Genomic DNA, 21588 nt, shown 5'->3' on the forward strand with positions numbered 1-21588 from the left:
GTGATTTGTTCGCAGCCCAGGTGTCAAATCCTTTAAATCAACTTCCTGTTTATTGTCACCCTCCGCTTAGGAAGAAACAAATCAACAGTGCGACAGGCGTCATCGTACCGGTTTGATGTCTCGGTGCAGGAAGCCCACTGAGTGGATGGCCTCGATGGACTCCAGGATCTGCTTCCCGAGCCGCAGGGTGGTGCTCATGGTGAAGGTTCCTCTGGGCTGACTCCTCCGCAGGTCGGCCAGGTTTCGACCCTGCGACCACAAACACACGGACGCTCACACAAAGACTAATCCAGGTTGTGGAAGTGGTGGAAGTTAACAAGCTGTCGTCAACAGGTCCGAGCGAACATGTGTGCCAAATTGAAAAGAATTCCCTGGAGATGTTCCTGATACAGTGGCGAGGTCGGAGCGACCCTTTGACCACCAGAGTCTAATCAGGTCACCAAAGTGAATTATGACGTAATGTTTCCTCAACAGTCCTGAAATATCACATTTACAGGAACATGAGGTCACCGTGACCTTGACCTTTGACCTCCGACCACCACAATCGACTCAGTTCATCCTCGAGTCCAAAGAAAATATTTGCAGCAAATGTGAAGAAATTCCCTCGAGGCGTTGTTGAGAAATCGTGTTCACAAGAGCGAGGCGGGCAACATGAAGCCTCTGGCACCTGTCAATCACACGCTTGACTCACCTGAAGCTGCATCACCACGTAGTTGAATTTGTCGTTTCTTCCGCAGCCAATAAACTTACAGACGTGGTTTTTACCTGAGAACGAAAAGAATCAAAGGTTCAAAACTCACATCCCGTCTTAAGTCACCGGAGTACTTCACATGCTGTGTACTTATGTGACTGGAGTACTTCACATCCCGTCTTAAGTCACCGGAGTACTTCACATGCTGTGTACTTATGTGACTGAAGTACTTCACATGCTGTGTACTTATGTGACTGGAGTACTTCACATGTTGTGTACTTAAGTCACTGGAGTACTTCACATGCTGTGTACTTATGTAACTGGAGTACTTCACATACTGTGTACTTAAGTCACAGGAGTACTTCACATGCTGTGTACTTATGTGACTGGAGTACTTCACATGCTGTGTACTTATGTGACTGGAGTACTTCACATGCTGTGTACTTATGTGACTGGAGTACTTCACATGTTGTGTACTTATGTGACTGGAGTACTTCACATGCTGTGTACTTATGTGACTGGAGTACTTCACATGCTGTGTACTTATGTGACTGGAGTACTTCACATGTTGTGTACTTATGTGACTGGAGTACTTCACATGTTGTGTACTTATGTGACTGGAGTACTTCACATGCTGTGTACTTATGTGACTGGAGTACTTCACATGCTGTGTACTTATGTGACTGGAGTACTTCACATGCTGTGTACTTATGTGACTGGAGTACTTCACATGTTGTGTACTTAAGTCACTGGAGTACTTCACATGCTGTGTACTTATGTGACTGGAGTACTTCACATGTTGTGTTCTTATGTGACTGGAGTACTTCACATGCTGTGTACTTATGTGACTGGAGTACTTCACATGCTGTGTACTTATGTAACTGGAGTACTTCACATGCTGTGTACTTATGTAACTGGAGTACTTCACATACTGTGTACTTAAGTCACAGGAGTACTTCACATGCTGTGTACTTATGTGACTGGAGTACTTCACATGCTGTGTACTTATGTGACTGGAGTACTTCACATGCTGTGTACTTATGTGACTGGAGTACTTCACATGCTGTGTACTTATGTGACTGGAGTACTTCACATGCTGTGTACTTATGTGACTGGAGTACTTCACATGCTGTGTACTTAAGTCACTGGAGTACTTCACATGCTGTGTACTTATGTGACTGGAGTACTTCACATGTTGTGTACTTATGTGACTGGAGTACTTCACATGCTGTGTACTTATGTGACTGGAGTACTTCACATGCTGTGTACTTAAGTCACTGGAGTACTTCACATGCTGTGTACCTATGTGACTGGAGTACTTCACATGCTGTGTACTTATGTGACTGGAGTACTTCACATGCTGTGTACTTATGTGACTGGAGTACTTCACATGCTGTGTACTTATGTGACTGGAGTACTTCACATGCTGTGTACTTAAGTCACTGGAGTACTTCACATGCTGTGTACTTATGTGACTGGAGTACTTCACATGTTGTGTACTTATGTGACTGGAGTACTTCACATGCTGTGTACTTATGTGACTGGAGTACTTCACATGCTGTGTACTTAAGTCACTGGAGTACTTCACATGCTGTGTACCTATGTGACTGGAGTACTTCACATGCTGTGTACTTATGTGACTGGAGTACTTCACATGCTGTGTACTTATGTGACTGGAGTACTTCACATGCTGTGTACTTATGTGACTGGAGTACTTCACATGCTCTGTTCTTATGTGACTGGAGTACTTCACATGCTGTGTACTTATGTGACTGGAGTACTTCCTCGGTGACTCAGAGAGTTGGAGGTGTGGTCGCTCTCTCACCCTGCAGCTTCTTCAGCACCGCCACCTCCATCTTCAGCACCTGTTTGGGTTGCTGGGCCGACTCCACCTTCAGCGCCACGTTCTCCCGCGTCAGCAGGTCCAAGGCCTCGTAGATCTCCCCGAACCCGCCCCCGCCGATCTTCTTCAGCTGGGACACGCAGGACAGAACCCAAACCCTCAGAACCTCAGGATTCAACTGCAGAGCCTCAGCCCCGTCAGTAGATCAATAAAGCAACGTCAGGAATGAGAGAAGTTCTTCAGTCTCGTCCTTTCTCTCTCCCTCTGATCCCTTTGTTTTATCTTTCTTTTCATTCCTCCTCCTCTTCTCCTTATCTCTGTTCACTTTGCCTCCTACCTTCCATTTTCTTTTATCCACACTTCATTTCATTCATCTAGATATTACTCATGTTGTGTGTGTGTGTATGTGTGTGTGTGTGTGTGTGTGTGTGAGTGTGTGTGTGTGTGTGTGTGTGTGTGTGTGCAGTGGTTCCGTGAACACAGTAAATTGATCAGTGAAGTGCAAACGGGCCGCAGGCTCCACTCTGGGACGTGATTGGCTGAAACTGGAGCTGCGTTATGTAACTTTATATTTCAGAAGCTCAGCTGAGATTTTTATATAAATCAGCTCTTTCACTCCTGAACTTAACAAATTAATAATCAAGGACTGAAATGATACAACTTCAAACTTAAGTTAAAAAAACAATATAAAAACCAAAAGATAAGAAATGCAGTTTAAAGCACAGTGTTTGTTTATGTCATGAAACAAACAAATACTCAACTATAAATATATTAAAATAATAACAAAGCGGGAAGAATATTATTTGACAGACATATTCTTAAAAAAGAAATGATGAGAACGCTTCTGTAGAGCAACCTCAGGATGTGGAGGTTTCCTGACTCACCACTTTCCATCGGTCCTTGACCATGCAGTTGGGCGGCAGGATGTCGGCCTGCTCCGACGTCCCGTTCATGTTGGCGTTGTCCTGGAGGCTGGGGACTAGGCACTGCATCTGCCAGCCAGACAGAACACGAGCAGCTCCCAACTTAAAAGAGCCATTTATCTGAGAGGAGGAAGGAAGGGAGGAAGGAAGGGAGGAAGGAAGGGAGGAAGGAGGAAGGAGGAAGGAAAGCAACAGAGACTAGTGAATAAAGGTCTTGTTGTTGGGAGACTTCAGTCGAACCGCAGCTCCGTGTCATCAGTCCAGTTTAATAACAGGCATTAAAGATGGCCGACTGCCGTTAGAAGCCATTCTTCAGCTGGATCAAGCTACAGGCTGGTGGGGGGGTCAAGGGTCAGGGGTCAGGGGGTGTGATGGTATTTGCAGTAACTGGAGCAAATATCATGTCTGCAGAGGAAGCAGTCGGGCACTCTGCTCTCATTGTAACCACAGCCGCAGGTTCGATGCCGTCATCAACACGACCAAACCATCAGGGACCAGAACAGGTTGGTTTCAATCAATCATCCCAACTTACAACAGGAACACGCAGAGGAACACGTGATCCACAGACGTCTGATACCAGAACACGTGATCCACAGACGTCTGATACGAGAACACGTGATCCACAGACGTCTGATACCAGAACACGTGATCCACAGACGTCTGATACCAGAACACGTGATCCTACAAGAACACGTGATCTACAAGAACACGTGATCCACAGACGTCTGATATGAGAACACGTGATCCCACAGACGTCTGATACCAGAACACGTGATCCACAGACGTCTGATACCAGAACACGTGATCCACAGACGTCTGATATGAGAACATGTGATCCACAGACGTCTGATATGAGAACATGTGATCCACAGACGTCTGATACCAGAACACGTGATCCACAGACGTCTGATACCAGAACACGTGATCCACAGACGTCATGACTTTCAAACTCGACAAAAAGACACTGAACTTAAACCTCAGAACAATTTGACAGTTTGGGAAATGCACTCAATATTTTTGTCACCATCAGTTAAATTGTTCTTAAAACATGATCCTTCAACCAGACAATTAGCTTAGCTTAGCATAAAGACTGGAAAAGGGTGGAGGCAGCGAGCCTGGCTCTGTCCGCTCGACCACTACAAACCCTCATTCTGTTATAAATCCAGTTTGTTCGTCTGTGGCAGAAATATAAAGTGACAAATGAACAAAACGTTCACTTCGCTCCATTTTCAGTTTCTCTGACAAACGTTCTGCTCTGTAGCTTCTTGTTCACTGTGCGGACATAAATCACGTTTCCCAAAGTGTCAAAGGATTCCTTTAAAACCAAAAAAAAGAATAAAGAATGACCAGCTCTGAAGAGGGCTGGGACCTGGACACTGTGAGAAACCAAGATACTTCTGCATCATTTCTTTTCACAGACGTGTGATTTTTAAATCATCCCCTCATTTTGGGTTTTTCAGAAACTTCAATTCCTGGAAAATGATTTTGCCTCGTTTCAGCAGAAGAATCCATCATTTTTCAAAGATACTCACAGTGAACCCTGTGTGCTGTTGTGACAAATCACTGGTTTTGTTATTTAGTCACAAGAGAAGCAAAGTTACACCATGGGTCATTGTTCTGCCCTGAATCTGGACTGGCAGGTAGGGTTCACTCCCAAGTCGAGTACTTGCTGTCGTTGGGGACGAAGGAGCCTGGGAGTGAGCCCTGCCTGACAAGACAAACTCAGGGGAAAACAGTGGTTTGAATGTGGTCTTGGTCTGATTTTATTTGAATGGAGCTTAATTGCTCTTTTTTCCTTCGTTTTGTAATCGGACCAGTTTTTGACTAAACTGTGTGTATTGGTTGAAAGTGGGTGAAATATTACTTTGGTGAAATAATACGATCGTGGAGCAGCTGATTATTCCGACTGTAAAAGGATGAGTGGTGGTGGCCTGAGTCTCAGTGAGCATCACCCTCGCTGCCGCTCTGTTGTCGCGTGTAAGCTCTCGACCTGAACTGAACTCAGCCTCTTCCTCTCTACTCGGACAACATTTCTGCTGATGGCAGATTCCAGAGGATTCGTGGGGGGGGGGGAAGTTTTAAGATTAAAGTAATGCATGTCAATCCATGCTGTTCTGCATGCAATGTCACGTCATCAGTGCATGCAGAGCTCAGGCGGACTGCAGGTAACATGGAGAGTGTCCGCGACTGTTTCCAGTCAGACGACTGGGAGGGAGCAGGAGGAGGCTTCTCTGCAGCTGCAGTGATACAGCTCCGTTCTTCTTCTTCATCATCATCATCATCACACCAGCAGCCGGAGCCACTGTAACACTGGAGATGCAGTGAAACCTGCTGCAGGCCTCAACGCTGCTGAGCCGCCTGTCACTGCAGAGGGCGGGGCCACACAGTTTCCCAGAATACACTGCAACAGCATGTAACATGGAGCTTTACTGGCCAATCACAGCTGTAATACTGTAAAATAATACTTCAATATAATGTTACTGAGCAGTTATAATATATTAGAATGAAGTAAAGGTCAAATATAATATAGGACTGTATATAAAATATATATAGTTTATAGAATCGCACAGTATAACTTAGTACTTTAGATTTATTAGATTAGTACATTCCATTACGTCATGTGTTATAGTAAAGAGAGTGTAGTTTAGTATCTGTACACACAATTATTATAACAACAAATTAGAATTAGAGCTTGAATGTTTGAGGTTCGAAATAAAACTCTATATATTGGTCGATAAATATCTTTAAATAATATTTAATGATTCCAAAGATGTCGTTATCAAACTGTGGTTAAATATAAACATAAATACACATCGTTGCTGAATTGTCTATTCTGTAAAATAACTTTTCATATCAGCAAACACATTAAACTAATTGTCCAAACGATAAATCAGTCGGACGATATTTAGAATGCGTGGTAGATAATTAGCAGTGTGGTATAAAATGAGAGAAACTCTGTGGCTCAGCAGTCGAGCGTCTCGTTAAAGCGTCTCAGCAGCAGAGTGAAACATCCTCACACTCTCTTCCTTCAAACCTCAGTCTGCTCTTCTTCTCCTCCTCCTCCTCCTCCTCCTCTTCTTCACCTACCCTTCTACCACTCTGTTCACTACGGGGGGAGGAGGGGGAGGGGCAGTGGGGGGGAGGGGGAGGGGGTGTGTGCTCTGCCAAGAAGCCGGGTTTTTGCATCATTCCAGTTTTGACCTGATGGAAGTCAGTCAGAGCTCACCATAGTTCTGAGCTCCCGGAAAACCTGACGGCTTACAACAAATCCTGAGCGGGACAAAACCCTTCCTGTTCCTGTGTTAGCCTACAAGCCAAAACAGAGGGTAAGAGGGTACAGTTAACCAGGATCGTGGCCGTCCCACCTGCACACACAGGCTGTGATGTCACAGGGGAGGGTAGCGGGGGGCGGAGCATGGAGGGACACCACCTTCAGATCCTCACACAGTAAAAATTCGTATTTAACTTTACAGAACTTGGTTATTTTCCTTTTCCACGTGACGCCAGATTCACCAAAAACACGGTGAGACAAAACCAACGGGGACGAACTTCAGAGGGAAACAAGTCGACAAAATAAAACACGCTCCAGAGGATGAGGTCTACTGATGCCACCTACAGGACAAACTTCACATTTCTGTTGGTTTTTAAATGTGTACTGATCATTTCAGCCTCAAGAGGGTGCTAGCGAGTCTTTAAACATTTAGTCTTTTAAAACACTGATGACCACGAATATAAAGACCGCGTTGGATTCTTTGACAGAAACGCTGCTCGTTCACTTTTAACATGTTGACGTCATGTGTTGCAGAATTGCATTGTGGTAAACAAGTGGCAAAGGAGGCAACAGCCAATCAGATCACTGTAAATATGATCAAGTGTGACATCAAACTTCAGAATGACCGTCTCCTGTACTTCCCATTAGCTTGGACAGTTAGCATGGCACATTAGCATGTCGTGTATACAGAGCAGGACGCTGTGATTGGCTGTTGTCGTTATGGCGACCCTGTCGAACCCAGCGTTAAAACACAACCACGGGGGAATTCTGCGTTTGAAACGTTCGAGCTGGTTTCCAACATCGTTGTCTGACAGAAGAAGAGAAATAACATATAAGTTAATAATTAAGTTTTCTGGCTTTTCAGTTCTGTAGTGACGTGTTTAGATCATTTACAACTAAACGTAAAGTAGCTCTACACTTGAAAACCTCCAGACTTCAGCATCAGCATCAAACGTGGAAGCAAAGTTGAGAACTGAACTTTAAACTGAGCTGAAGGAGCAGCTGATCTGACGTCACATGGAAAAGGAGAATAAGAACCACAGGAACAGTTTCCTAGTTTTCATTTGAGAGTCTGAACAGATTTATATATATAAATATATATATATATATATATAAAACAACTAATAAAAACATTTAAATTCAATATACTGTATATTAAACCATGTTTATACTTCTTGTACGTTGTTGGCTTCAATCAAGCAAATGATTTGTGAGAAACAATTCTACAAAAACAAAGAAACGTAATAAGAGATGAATAAATATAAATAAATATAAAGATACATAAATAAAAATAAATGTTAATATAAATATAAAGATACATATTATCTATATATAATATAAATAATATAAATACAAACATAAATAATATAAATACAAACATAAATAATATAAATACAAATATAAATAATATAAATGTAAAGATGAATAAATATAAACATTAATAACTATAAATAAATATAAAGATGAATGAATACCCCCCCCCCCCCCCCCCCCCCCCCTCCTCTCTGCAGTGCACAGTCATGGGTCCTCTGTGCGCACGCGCACCATCACATCCTACTGATCAATAAATCCGGACTAACCCGGGTCAACACGGATTTACATCGTGACACAGTCCGGCTCTGATCCGGTTTAAAGGTTTCTGATCAACCGTCTATGATCCGGATCAATACAATGAAAACACACGCACGCACGCACGCACACACACACTGTCTGATCTGTGTATCTGGCCCGGCTCTGGTCCGGCTCTGGTCCGGGTCTGGCCTACCTGGCGCACCGTCCGCTCCTTTTCCGCCTTTTGGGAATCTTCATCTGGGATTTGATTCCGGCACAAAACGTCCTGGTCCAGAAAACCCACTGTTCCACAGGAGGGGGTCCGGGGTCCGGGCCTCAGTCTCCCGCAGGTTAAACCATCGATGTCTCCCCAGAATCAACCAGACCCGGGTCCGGCCTCAGACCAGACCCGCTGCAGGACCACCGAGACCAGAGTGAGGCAGAAACCCGGGTCTCATGTCCGGCTCCACGGGTCCAGGAGCTGGGTCCAGGTCCGGGTCCTCCTCCGGTCCTCCTCCGGTCCTCCGGCTGCTCTGGAGGAGGAGGATGCGGAGGATGGCGATGATGATGCGGACTCACGGTCCCTCCTCCTCCGGGACCGGGTCCAGTACTCGGAGTCGGGGAAGAATCAGATCCAGGGCCCGGCTGAGGCTGCGGAGAGGCGGTGTGACGGGTCCGGTTCTCCGGCTCCGGTTTGTCCGCACTGCAGCTCTGACTCCAGCTGAGTCAAGTCCCCGACACACCGACACTACATCCGGCCCCTCACTTCAAAATAAAAGTCCTCTGACGATCCCCTTTATATTGATACTTTATTTATATTAAAATTCTTTATATGATCTCTGGCTCCATCCTGACTAGTATGATTCATTATACTGTGAAAAGTATTTAATACTGATGTACATTGTACTAGTTTATTATCGTCCTCACAGATATTCAGCACATCAGTAAAGTTCTGTGAAGAGAGAAAGAAGACGAGGCAGCAACGAAGACACGAGGAAACATGGAGGTTCGTTTCATTTTAGAAATCAGACTCGTTATAAATCATCGGGTCGACGTCCAAAGTTGTAGATTTTGAATTCTAATCTCGAATCTGAAGTTTCTCATGTGATATATTTTAATTAGCAGCTTGTGAAACCCTCTGACTTTCTGGTGACTTATAAATAAAGATTAACTGTATTACTGCATCAAACTAACATAATGAGTTTAATTTAATATATTTATGTCTAAACACAGCGCTGGTGTCAGACTGCAGTGATGATGTCATCGTCACCACATTTAATAATTATTCACATTTCAGTTTATGTGCATTTTTGTATTTTGGTCAAAAGATTTTGAGGAATTCGTCCACAGGCAGCAGAACAATCTATTATTTTCTCTGAGAACTGAACTTAAAACTATTTGTACTTTCTCGTAAATTTGTCATAAACTGTAAATCTGTTTTACTTTTCATTGGAATGAATACGACAATGACAGATCGACAATTAATTGTCAGATTAACCAAAAATGAAATTATTGCAGGAAGTGCAGAGATAAAGTGTTTGTGTTTCTCAGCCTGAGCTTCTCAGATTTCTCACCTTATGAACAGGTGAGAGATTTTAAATGGAAACCTTCAGACCAAACTCAGGGCTGAGAAGATTTCTTTACATCCAATGTTTTCCCGAAAAGAAAATATCTGTGACTTCTTCTGTGTCTGGGCGTCCAGTGTGTGTTTACTAACACATGAACTCCTGAGTATTTATCTACGATCTATAATCCATTTTACTGGATAAAGAAATAGTACGGAGGCCGAGAGAGCTCAACACATGCAAATAGAAAAACACGTTCAAATAAAAAAAAAACATGTTGAAATTAATAAAACAACTTCATCAGTTTGATGACGCACAAACACAAACACAAACACAGAAACGTGCAGCAAATAGTGAAACCCTGAAGCAGGTTCATCACTTCTTTGTGTCCCTGGAAACGTTCGCTGTCGCTTTTCGCAGCACGTGTGTCGTCACTTTGACGAAGTCGTTTTCTGAACTTGTGCGTGTTTTTTCTGTTTGCGTGTGTTTTCTTCATTTGCAGTGCGTTGACCTCCGTAGAATAGACTATTGTGGAACATTGTACAATATTAGGATGTCATTTCTTATATTTATGTATTTTCAATCCTGCTGGATCGAGATCGTTTTTAATAAATGGGATTTTACATGTTCTTATTCTGAAAACACTGACTGTATGTTGTGTGTATTATTTCTACCTTGACAGTGACTCCATCATTTCTTGTGTTCAGTGTCAGGTCCCACCCACAGAGCTGCACCTGAACGTCTCATCCTGCTCCTCTGTTCTCCTCGGTTCTCCTCATGTTGTGTGATTGTTCTCCTCGTGTTGTGTGATTGTTCTCCTCTGTTCCATTGTTGTCACTAACATCTGCAGCAGCTGGAGCTTTTATTTTCTTAACACAAGAAATCCGCTGGATTGTGTTTTTGTAACCAACACACACACACACACACACACACACACACACACACACACACACACACACACACAGCTCGTTGATCAGCTGATTGTCTTTGTCTCTGTGTTTGTGACGCAGCTCTTGTTTGTTTGTTTCTTACCTGAATGTTGTTTCCGTCTGAGCGACAGAGAAGGTTCCTCCCTGTTCTCCATCTTTACAGCATCAGCACCACACACACACACACACACACACACACACACACACACACACACACACACACACACACACACACACACACACACACACACACACACACACACACACACACACACACACACGGTGTTTCCATGTTACAGCTGCAGCTCCATACCGCCCCCTGCAGACACGGAGGTTGTTTTTATATTTGTGTGTGTGTGTGTGTGTGTGTGTGTGTGTGTGTGTGTTGTATTTCCTCTCTATCATGAGGTTGTTTCTTTGATGGTAAACTACAGTAAGTTGATTCAAAGACTCTAGAGACTCTAAAAACCTTTTTTTTAAACTTTAGTTTTTTAAGAACATACTTTTACTAAAATATATTTTTAAAGATGTTTAAATTGGTTCTTTGTTCATTCTGAAGTTTCTGTTCTATGAAAACTAATTTTTTACATTTTTGAATTTAGTGAACAGGGACATGAACATAAAACAAAGGAATAAACTTTAAGTGTAAATAGTCTTTATGTGAAAAATACAGGTTTCATTTGTGTCTCTTCAGAGAAGTACACGACAGAAATATAAAAATAAATGTTCCCTTCATGTTTACACAGAGCTGAACAACGGGTTCGCAAAGTTCCCGTCGCTCTGAGCGTCGTCATTCTCAGCAAAGTCTTCTGGGTCGAGATCGGCCTCAAACATCCGCTGCAACAAGGCGTCCACCGTCCGATATCCTGCCACACGGAAGAAAGAGTCAGTGATGTGATCAATATTGTGATCGACAGACTCACTGAGTTATTTCACGTCACTGTGACATGTTATTGTGAGATTTCGAATTATTCGAATGTTGAAATATTTCATTTTAAACTAAATTTTCACAAAAGTAACATTTTTAGATACGATGATTTGAAAACAAGAAAGAAAAAAAACTGAAAGCTGCACAGCGCGATAAAATAATAACCTGGAGTTTCATTTTATAAAACTGTCATGTTCATATTTTGCTTCACGCTGCAGTTTTCAGCAAAATGTTTTGGAAATTTTCACCAAATTTTCAAAAAATTGGCTAAAGACAAATAAGAATCTCCACAAATAGTTGAACTTGAGCTTTAGGAACTGATTCAGTGATGGAGGAGCAGTAGGCGGCGCTAACTCTCCACCGAGGTGTCATTATACCAAAGATGAAGGAGACATCATATTTAGAAGAGTGTCAATCAAAGGATCAAAGGAAGGACAACCATGAATGTTTGAGTGATGGTAACTCGTAAAGGAGTTTTTTTTCTTATATCAACGAAACACTTTTCAAAATAAAAGTGTAACAAATATTCTCGAATTGTTTAAATTGATCTCGTCTTTTCTCCACAGGTGACCCGACGCCTTCAGCTCAGTGTTTCTTACTTTTTGAAGCAATTTTAAACATCAGGGTCGGTTTGTTCGATGTCGCTGATTGGTCGGTTCCCAGGTCGTTGTCAATTGTTTCCATGGCGTTCACCAGGTTTTCCTGCAGCTTCTCCCTGAGCAACAAAACATCATGGACACGCACAACAGCACAGTTAACATCCAACTGTGAAAACATCATGTTCTAAAAACTGTCAGAGCTGTTACCTTCCAGACGACACGCAGGGCACATGAAACAAGTCAATGTTCCTGGACTGAACTGATTTTAAATATTGAGTCACATTTTTAAATTATTATTTGCGAAACAGAAAAGGACAAAACCTGGGACAATTATTTTGACATTATTTAGACTCAACAGCTGAGGCTCTTTAAAAGGACAAAATGTTTTTTTAGTTTTGTTCTGAAACAATCATCAGTCGCTGTGTTTTAGTTAATAAACGTGTGAAGATCAGTGTTTATAGTTTTGTGTCCATGGTTGTCATGGTAACGTACTGCTCCACAGCCAGCTCCAGCTCCGAGATCTTCTTCTCCAGAGACGTCTGCAGGTCGCTCTTCTCCAGCGAGTATTCTACGAAGAACGCTTCGAGGACAAACGCCACAAAGATGCTGAAAGAAAAAACAGTCGCGGGTCGAGATTATTCTGGTTTTCAGAAGCAGCAGCGCCCTCTGTAGGTGGTTTAATCGTGGATCTATTACATTCAAATTCAAAAAATACATTTTCCTTAAGTCCATATTTGTGTTTAGTGACAAAATTAAAAATAGTTTCAAGTATCGGTTAGTATCTGATGAGAACGAGGGGATCACATTCGTCTTACTTGATGATGACGATGACGACCAAGATGTGGAAGAGGACGAAGAAGATCCTGGCCGACATGTGGGTGACGATGGCGAAGCCGCTGCTGAGCAGTGGAGTCACGTTAAGGAATCGCACAGTTCGACACATGAGAGTGAATCAGCAAAGACGTGAAGAGACGAAACAGAGAAACAACCGAGACTTCCATCGTGTGTGTGTGTGTGTGTGTGTGTGTGTGTGTGTGTTAGGATATCGTGCCACTGGTTGACCACCGTCAGCTCCACCAGCAGGATGAAGGACGACACCACGTTGTTGAAGTTGTTTTTGCAGTAGTTGAGGTGAGCGAAGGCCGTTCCTCTCAGTCGACTGTTTCCACAGTAGAACTTCTCCGGGTCGTTGGGGTCCTCGTAAAACTTCACCTTGTCTTTGAACAGCTCCATCCCCACCATGGCAAAGATGTAGTACACCACCTGTGGATGCATCACCGCTCATGATCCCCAGTGGATAAACTGTTATACCTGTAGTTTTCATTTAGCGCCATCATCGGGTCATAATTTGAATTTGTATTAAATGTACCATTAGCATGCTAACTAACGCTACACTAAGATGGTGAACATAGTAAACATTACATTTACTAAACATCAGCATGTTAGCATTTAGCTCAAGTCTAAGAACAGCGTCACAGAGCTGCTAGCATAGCAAAGACTCGGCTATAAAAACATTGTTACTTCCTGTTTCCTGAGGGAAATTTTAATTTTAGGTGCATAGCAATACGTTTTATTTTTCTGCTGTTGACCTACGAGGATGAGTTGTCCAAACGTGAGGATTGCTGGTCCAATCCTGATCAGGGTGTTGATGATCGTACGAAACCTATAACAGAGACGACGGTTGTCATCGTTAGTGAAGCAACAAATTCAGCCGTGAACAAACAACAATCATCAAACAAACCTTCATCTACTGTTCTACAGTTCTATTTCCTGATGGTATAAATAACTGAATCTGTCCGAGGTCAAACCTTTTGATGCTGTCCACCACCCGGATCAGCCTGAGGACTCGCAGGATGAAGACGATGTCCAGGATCTGACGACTGGTGTAACCTCCAGCTACAACAGGACGGGAATAAAGATGTCAAAAGACAAAGAGGAAGTAAAGAGGAAACGCGTTTCTCTAGAACTCAACGATGTTCAGTTTACAAACAGCACTCACATGACTTCATAGCGGAGTTGACGATCGTGGCGGTGAGAGCAGACACAACGATGATGGTGTCGAACCTGGAAATGAAAAAAACTAACTTAGAAAATGTAAAGTTGAAATTGTCTTTATGAGATTAGATGATTTATTTGTTGTAACGTCTCTGAGCACAAACTGCGTCTCTGTCCGAGCACCAGGACATACAAACGACTCCGTTTGTCCATCTAGACCATCGACTCGACCGTTCAGGGCCTGTGGCAGAGGTCAAGGCCACAGAACCACCTGCCCTCTGGACTGGCTTCGTGATTGGACCGTCATTGTCCAATCAAATTCAGGTGTCGTAATAAGGGGTCAAAATTCTGAACTGACGTCAGAATCCTTTGGTTATTTGGGACAAAGATTCTGTGGAATCCTATTTCGATGGTAAATGTGACATTAGGTGAAGAACATCGTGTCCTCACCAGTTCCAGAAGTTGTGCCTGGAGAAGAACGCTCTGGGCTCGAACACGTAGAGCTTCAGGAGGATCTCCAGCAGGTAGAGAGCCAGAAAGACCCACTCTGAGTTGGCGATCAGGGGATTCTCCTCGTCCAGCCCGATGAAGACGGCGTTCACCAGGATGATGAGGTCGTACATGATCACAAAGGCCCTACGAGCAGGAACACACAGAGCAGAGGTCTAGTGTGTCTGTAACTTCCTCCATGTTGTTTCTGAGGTCACGTCTCGTCAACATTTAACCGTTAACCCCGCCCCCTCACCTGTGTTGGATCAATCTGCAAAGTAGGCGGCTGGGCCCTGACAGGTAGAGGGCGGGGCACAAACGGTGAAGTGGGTGCGGTCTCGACTTGAGCGTGATCACCTCGATGTTCAGGAGGTCGGCCAGCTGGACGAACGCCACTTTACCTGTCAATCAATCAACCATAGAGTTAGTACGAGTAGTTGAAGGAGGAGAGAAACTGTTTGTGTGCGTGACCCACCGATGAACCCCTGGTTCTTGTTGTCGGAGACGCTCCACAGCAGCTCTCTGTGGGCGTTGCTGATATCGGGCTGGACCAGTCGTACCACTTGGTTCCAGTCGGCCTGGGTCACCACCGGTTCAACCCCCTCCCCCCTTGGCTCCTGCAGGACGGCAAACGCTCGCACCATCTTGTGCCTTTTGGCCCTGACCAGCTGCCGCACCTCCTCCTGTTGGACAAGGACATGTTGGGGTGATAAACCTGCAACTGTGTTTATTTGAAGAAGAAGAGTGACAGTCATAGATTACACAGCCTTCGAGTTATCAAGTTATCAATCAGCAAATATCGTGTTGCTCTCGTGGATAAATCTTCATAAAACCAGCTCTGATTTGGCTTCCTTAGCTTCTAGGGTTGATAATGTGTCGTTAGCTTTGGATAAAACCTGGTTCTGAGGCCACTGTGAAAGTGTGTTTTGTGTCTTTGAGTGGGACTGAAACCATGTTAGCACCTTCAGGTATTTTTTGTAGTTGTTGTAGACGACGGCCAAGAAGACGGACATGAATATGTAGGTGTTGATGAGGATGTAGATGATGAAGAAGATGGCGAAGACGAAGCTGGAGTTGTACGCCGGCATCCTGCCAACGAGAAGCAGAAAACAAAAAAGGTAGCATCAGAAATCGTGGCTACATGACGCAGAGTTTGGCCACGAGCTCACCGAGGACGAAATGTTGATAAATACAAAGCTCATATTCTGGAATTCTGCTTTAAACGTTAAATTCTATTTCAATTTTGAGGGAAATTGAAGCTGCCAGCAATAAAAAGAAACAGATCGGTGACGACACACTGACGAGAGGTTTCAGAAGCGTCTTACATGACGTCGGGGCTGTTGGCCGTGGTGACGAGGACGTACAGGTCAAAGACGATCTCCAGGTAGTTGGTGAAGTACGGAGATCCGTCAATGGTCTTCAGACCTCTGAAGAGAAAACACACATGTCACATCCGTCAGCTGTAAAATCATTCGACTCCAACAACGTGAGATTTATAAATCAGCCTCACAAAGTTCAACAAACTGATTTCACCATCAAGCTTCAAAAAGTTGATAAGAACCTTTATTTTAGTTTTTTCTGAAATGTGATATTCAAATATACAAATGAGACATTCACCAATTAAATATGTATAATTTGAATATATTGAAACATAAATCTGAACAAAATTAACTGAATAAAACCAAAGTCAAACTTCCTGTTGTGAGTCAAAGGATTTTACACAAGTTTTATATCTGTTTTTATGATATTGAATCTCTCAGTGATGAGTTGGCACATATTTTCTGTTGAGTCCATATGAAACTAAGACACTTTTCATAACTGCGTGTTTCATTGAGGTGAAGAAACTGTCTCACGTACACAACGGTTGTTTAATAATGAAACAGACGAGATGTTGATGACTCACCGTTTACCCAGAAGCTTCAGGGCCATGAGGGAGAAGATGAGGACGCTGAACATGAAGAGCAGGAAGACGTAGAAAATCTGAGGCAGAGCGTTCCGGATGCTTCTGAACGCCCTGCGGAGCTGACACATGAACAAACACACAAACACACACACGCACCAACAAACAAATGTCAGACAGGAAGTACCATGTGATATGTATAAAAGATAAACGTGCTCTTAAATTAACGTCCTCAACCTCAGAGCGTGAACATCGTAAAACTTCATTTCTGTGACAACATTAATGAAACTACATCCACACAAACTAATATAATATTTGTATCGTATACGAGCAGAAGTGAGACCGAGCCCACGACTGAGGCTGTTACCTGCCGTCCCTCCGTGATGTTGACCAATAGGAGCGGACGCAGGACTCTGGACCAGCGGAGGGCGTAACAGTCTGCAGCTTTCAGCGCTCCGTAGATGATCATATCGACAAGAGTGAGCTGGAACAGAATCAAACCAAAAAACCAAATGGAATCACGCTTGCGGCATGAAAGTGGACGTAGAAGCTGTCCTGTCTTCTGTGTACTGACCAGCAGGGGGCGACTCCACTGGTAGTTTCTATAGAAGTCTATGAGAAAATGACTCTACTTCTCACTTTATAACGTCAGTAAACATTTTCCAAAGGAGTTTAAGTCTCAGTCTTTAGTGTCGAGTCTCATATAGATCGTAAAGCACTGGATGTGCTGGGGGGGTGTCGACACATTTGAAGAACAGCGCCCTCTAACTCTCAGCCTTTGAACGTTTTATGTTTATGCAGATAAAAAGAGTTATCCCCAAAAAACATCGACACTGACATGACGATAAAAATAACTGAAATACATGGAAGAAATATTCCTGATCCCATGAAGGAAGATGAAGTGAAAGAAAACACGTTCACAGACTGCAGGAAACTACAGCGTTCACCTATTGTCATGAAGAGTCAGCGTTTGTAGAAACAGGAATTCATACGACTTCATGAACCCTGAAGTGATCGGGAGCCTCGGAGTCACTGAGGCACCAGGAAAAGACTTTCTGCTTTAAAGTCGCTGACGAGGCAACATCTGCGGCTAAAGGTTGTTTCACAACAACAGGCAGAAAGTGTTCTCAGCACATTCTGACTCTGCAGATCAGAGACAGGAACTCTGCTCAGCACTGCAACTTCAGTTTTCACTCAAAATAAACCAGGAGCTCCGTCTCAGGAAATAACCTCATCCATGAGTCCAAACATGTCAATGCAAACACGCATGTTTCCATGGGACCCGTCTATAGCAGTCCTGAGACACATCCACCCACAATTCAACAGGAGGCACTTGACCGTACATTGCAGCAGGAGAAGAGAACAGGTGTCCTCACAGCTCCAGCACATTTCCTGCAGTTTGTAATTTTACCAATGAACAGGTGAATTATTTATGCAACAACAAGTCACAGAAAAATCAAGGATAAGAGGGCTAACAAATGAACTACATTTCCCATAATTCACCTTTCCTGCAGGTCTTTCATCAGTCACATGTCTTAAAAAAACGATGACATCATGGACGAGATGCAAACGCCTCACCCGCTCTTAAAGGTACATACACACATGTTGCATCCTGGTTCTGGTTCAGTGTTTTTTCAGCAAACGTGTTTTCATCATTGCAGTACACTGAGCGGCCACTAGGTCAAACCACTGCCTGATGATGCAGATGTTTCCTCTTACTATGAGCACGACAATGATGCAGATGTTTTTGGCGTCTTTCCAAAACTTGTCCCGAGGGATGACCTTGGCGTAGTGAACCAGTCGAGCGGTGAAGACCAGCAAACAGAGCAGCTCCACCAACATGGTGGCCTGAAAACATAAACAATAAACACGTGTCCACACATCTGGTTTGATTTTTATTAAAGGTCACGTGTGAAGGTTTCTGTTGTTAGCATGTCAACTAGCATGTGGAAGCAGAACCACCTCCAGTAAACGTCAGGATTGTGGACGTGACAGTAGTTTTCACTGAACACACATCACTGTCATGAAACCAGGCGGCCATCTTACCCACATGGGCAGAGAGAAGACGGCCGGCTCCTCGAAGGCGGCCAGAGACAGATCCACCAGGATGAAGAAGTAGAGCAGAACCTTCAGAAACCAGTGGTTGTAGAGAAGATACAGTCTGAAGACACACACACACACACACACACACACACACACACACACACACACACATCAAATCTGTCTTTATATCAATATGTGTTTGTTTCTCTAAGAACTCAAATAATAAAGGAAACATTTATTGTTTTATTATTATTAACTGAGAAACATACGTTGCTCTAATAAACTGTAAATAAAGACGACTCGTTTCCACTTCCTCCAGAAATGAAGCCAAATTATCTCCACTACAAACACTGCCGTCTTGTGGTGATGACATCATTTGCAGTCAGTCTGTTCAGTATCGTCGAGTGGAGCCGTGGTATCGAGCTCCCGCCCATTCATGTGCGCGACCAATCCTGAGTCAGTTTCAGCTGTCAATCATGATGACTCAAATAACGTATTAAAATCAAAAGTGATCGGAAACACTTGAACAAACATCAGTGAGATAAGAACGACCTGAAACGACAGAAACATCTTTGACAAACGTCCACTTTGATTTTTTAGTTTGGTCCATGTCCCGGCTGCAAACATGGAGGAGGTTTATAACCTGTACCTCAGCCAGCCACCAGGGGCAGTAGAGATGATTTGGCTTCACTTTCAGGAGCTGTCCCGTCGTCCATCTTTATTTACAGTCTGTGGTAACTGGGGAATTTCACGTTGAATATATCATCCGTCGGTTTTTTAATCAGACACGTTCATCACCGGTTCGACTCCAAACGAGATCAGCTGGTGATTTTAAAAACACACTCTCCGACTGCTCTGACGGAAATAAGGAACCATGATGCACGAAAGTGGTCGTCTCCAGGTTAATGAATGAAAACATCACCAGGAGAGAATGAACACATGAGTGTGAACGTCTCACTTCACAGCCTGAGGCGACGCGTCCAAACAGATGTTTCTGTTGTACTGAGCGTCCGACACGTAGATGGAAGCCAGGTCGAAATCCTGAAACACAGAAGAAGATGATGTGATTGAATCAGGGCAGAAGATACATGAGCCCAGGAGGGATTCACACCCGGTCTGAGGAACCCCTCACCCCCGGTCTGAGGAACCCTTCACCCCCGGTCTGAGGAACCCTTCACACCCGGTCTGAGGAACCCTTCACACCCCGTCTGAGGAACCCTTCACACCCCGTCTGAGGAACCCTTCACACCTGGTCTGAGGAACCCTTCACACCCGGTCTGAGGAACCCTTCACACCCGGTCTGAGGAACCCTTCACACCCGGTCTGAGGAACCCTTCACACCTGGTCTGAGGAACCCTTCACCCCTGGTCTGAGGAACCCTTCACACCTGGTCTGAGGAACCCTTCACACCCCGTCTGAGGAACCCTTCACCCCTGGTCTGAGGAACCCTTCACACCCGGTCTGAGGAACCCTTCACACCCCGTCTGAGGAACCCTTCACCCCTGGTCTGAGGAACCCTTCACCCCTGGTCTGAGGAACCCTTCACACCCGGTCTGAGGAACCCTTCACACCCCGTCTGAGGAACCCTTCACCCCTGGTCTGAGGAACCCTTCACCCCTGGTCTGAGGAACCCTTCACACCCGGTCTGAGGAACCCTTCACCCCTGGTCTGAGGAACCCTTCAAACTCAGATGAGATGAAAAGAGTGAAAAAACATGTTTACAGTTCAATATGTGTGTGTGTGTGTGTGTGTGTGTGTGTGTGAGAGAGAGAGAGAGAGAGAGAGAGAGAGAGTGTGTGTGTGTCCCTGTTAAATTGTTTTATGAGTGAAAACGGGACAAGAGTCCATCAGTTTACAGATGTCATGTGAAACAAACATCACACACACACTCTCCCTCACACACACTCTCTCCCCTCACACACTCCCCCTCTCTCTCCCTCACACACACACTCTCTCCCCTTACACACTCTCCCTATCTCTCTCACACACACTCTCTCTCTCCCTCACACTCTCCCTCACACTCTCTCTCTCTCTCTGACACACTCTTTCTCTCCCTCACACACACACACACTCTCTCCCCTTACACACTCTCCCTCTCTCTCTCCCTCACACACACACACTCTCTCCCCTTACACACTCTCCCTCTCTCTCTCTCCCTCTCCCCCTCTCTCTCTCTCCCTCACACACTCTCTCTCTCCCTCACACTCTCCCCCTCTCTCTCTCTCCCTCACACACTCTCTCTCTCCCTCACACTCTCCCCCTCTCTCTCTCACACACGCTCTCTCTCTCTCTCACCTCTTTGGTTTTCCCTCTGCTCTTTATTTCTTCTCTTCTTCCTTCAGACTCCGGAATGTTTTCACTTTTCTCTTCCTCCGACATCATGAAGACAAAAGTTCCAACAGAACAAAACTTCCTGTGAAGAAGTTTCCGAACGGTCCACAGAGTGTGAGTGTGTGTGTGTGTGTGTTTGTTTGCGTGTGTGTGTGTTTGTGTGTTTGTGTGTGTGTGTGTGTTTGTTTGTGTGTGTGTTTGTTTGCGTGTGTGTGTTTGTTTGTGTGTGTGTGAGCTGCAGGTTTGAAGAAGTCAGAACAGATCGACCATCGTTAAAGACCCAGCTCCTCTCTGCTCCGTGATGCCTTCACTGACCACAGGACACAACACAGCTCCGTGATGCCTTCACTGACCACAGGACACAACACAGCTCCGTGATGCCTTCACTGACCACAGGACACAACACAGCTCCGTGATGCCTTCACTGACCACAGGACATGACACAGCCTCAAGTCACTATCGTTTCTCACATTTCTGATTTTCTCATTTGACTCAAACACGATCTAATTATTTACAGTGTCTACAACGCT

At 44.3% G+C, this 21588-nt stretch overlaps 2 protein-coding genes across 7 annotated transcripts in view; both read right to left on the reverse strand.

The window, feature by feature from the left end:
• ttbk1a (tau tubulin kinase 1a) overlaps window positions 1-11018 on the reverse strand; it is a 34087-nt gene extending 23069 nt beyond the window's left edge. Inside the window, exons 1-6 of one of the 4 annotated variants that reach the window (XM_069530230.1) lie at window positions 8494-9105; window positions 6684-6764; window positions 3419-3577; window positions 2517-2664; window positions 692-765; window positions 109-249 (exon numbers count right to left, since the gene is read on the reverse strand). In XM_069530230.1, the coding sequence (XP_069386331.1) occupies window positions 109-249; window positions 692-765; window positions 2517-2664; window positions 3419-3577; window positions 6684-6686 (525 nt within the window). In that variant the 5' untranslated portion in view covers window positions 6687-6764; window positions 8494-9105. Of the gene's footprint in view, window positions 1-108; window positions 250-691; window positions 766-2516; window positions 2665-3418; window positions 3578-6683; window positions 6765-8493; window positions 9106-10876 lie in introns of those variants that run through there. The other 3 variants (XM_069530232.1, XM_069530233.1, XM_069530231.1) reach the window with 3 other exon arrangements.
• Window positions 11019-11411: 393 nt separating this feature from the next.
• On the reverse strand, window positions 11412-21482 carry tpcn3 (two pore segment channel 3). 3 transcript variants are annotated; one of them, XM_069529483.1, is made up of 19 exons: window positions 21023-21482; window positions 19686-19768; window positions 18731-18845; window positions 18404-18532; window positions 17052-17168; window positions 16688-16806; window positions 16110-16211; window positions 15747-15873; window positions 15260-15467; window positions 15041-15185; window positions 14746-14931; window positions 14300-14364; window positions 14109-14196; window positions 13894-13963; window positions 13347-13563; window positions 13116-13206; window positions 12793-12906; window positions 12301-12416; window positions 11412-11639 (listed from the first exon to the last, which is right to left on the reverse strand). In XM_069529483.1, exons 1-19 carry the CDS (start codon window positions 21107-21109, stop codon window positions 11512-11514), a joined length of 2307 nt encoding a protein of 768 aa, XP_069385584.1. In that variant the 5' UTR covers window positions 21110-21482; the 3' UTR covers window positions 11412-11511. The 3 variants fall into 3 exon arrangements, with proteins under 3 accessions (XP_069385584.1, XP_069385586.1, XP_069385587.1); XM_069529485.1 differs by having other exon boundaries at window positions 18735-18845; window positions 21023-21269; XM_069529486.1 differs by lacking the exons at window positions 18404-18532; window positions 18731-18845; window positions 19686-19768; window positions 21023-21482 and adding an exon at window positions 17632-17717.
• Window positions 21483-21588: the final 106 nt, after the last annotated feature.

Source organism: Paralichthys olivaceus, chromosome 8 (genome assembly GCF_024713975.1).
Source record: "Paralichthys olivaceus isolate ysfri-2021 chromosome 8, ASM2471397v2, whole genome shotgun sequence".
Lineage (NCBI taxonomy): Eukaryota > Metazoa > Chordata > Actinopteri > Pleuronectiformes > Paralichthyidae > Paralichthys > Paralichthys olivaceus.

Bases quoted from the DNA above. Each gene is read 5' to 3' on its own strand.
- tpcn3 (XM_069529483.1), bottom strand. From the start codon at position 21,109: ATGATGTCGGAGGAAGAGAAAAGTGAAAACATTCCGGAGTCTGAAGGA. The intron at 17,169-18,403 runs GTAAGAGGAAAC...ATTCTGTTCCAG, and splicing joins GCATCATTGTCGTGCTCATA to CTCACTCTTGTCGATATGAT. The intron at 12,907-13,115 runs GTAAGACGAATG...TTTTTCTTTCAG, and splicing joins GTCGTCATCGTCATCATCAA to CATCTTTGTGGCGTTTGTCC.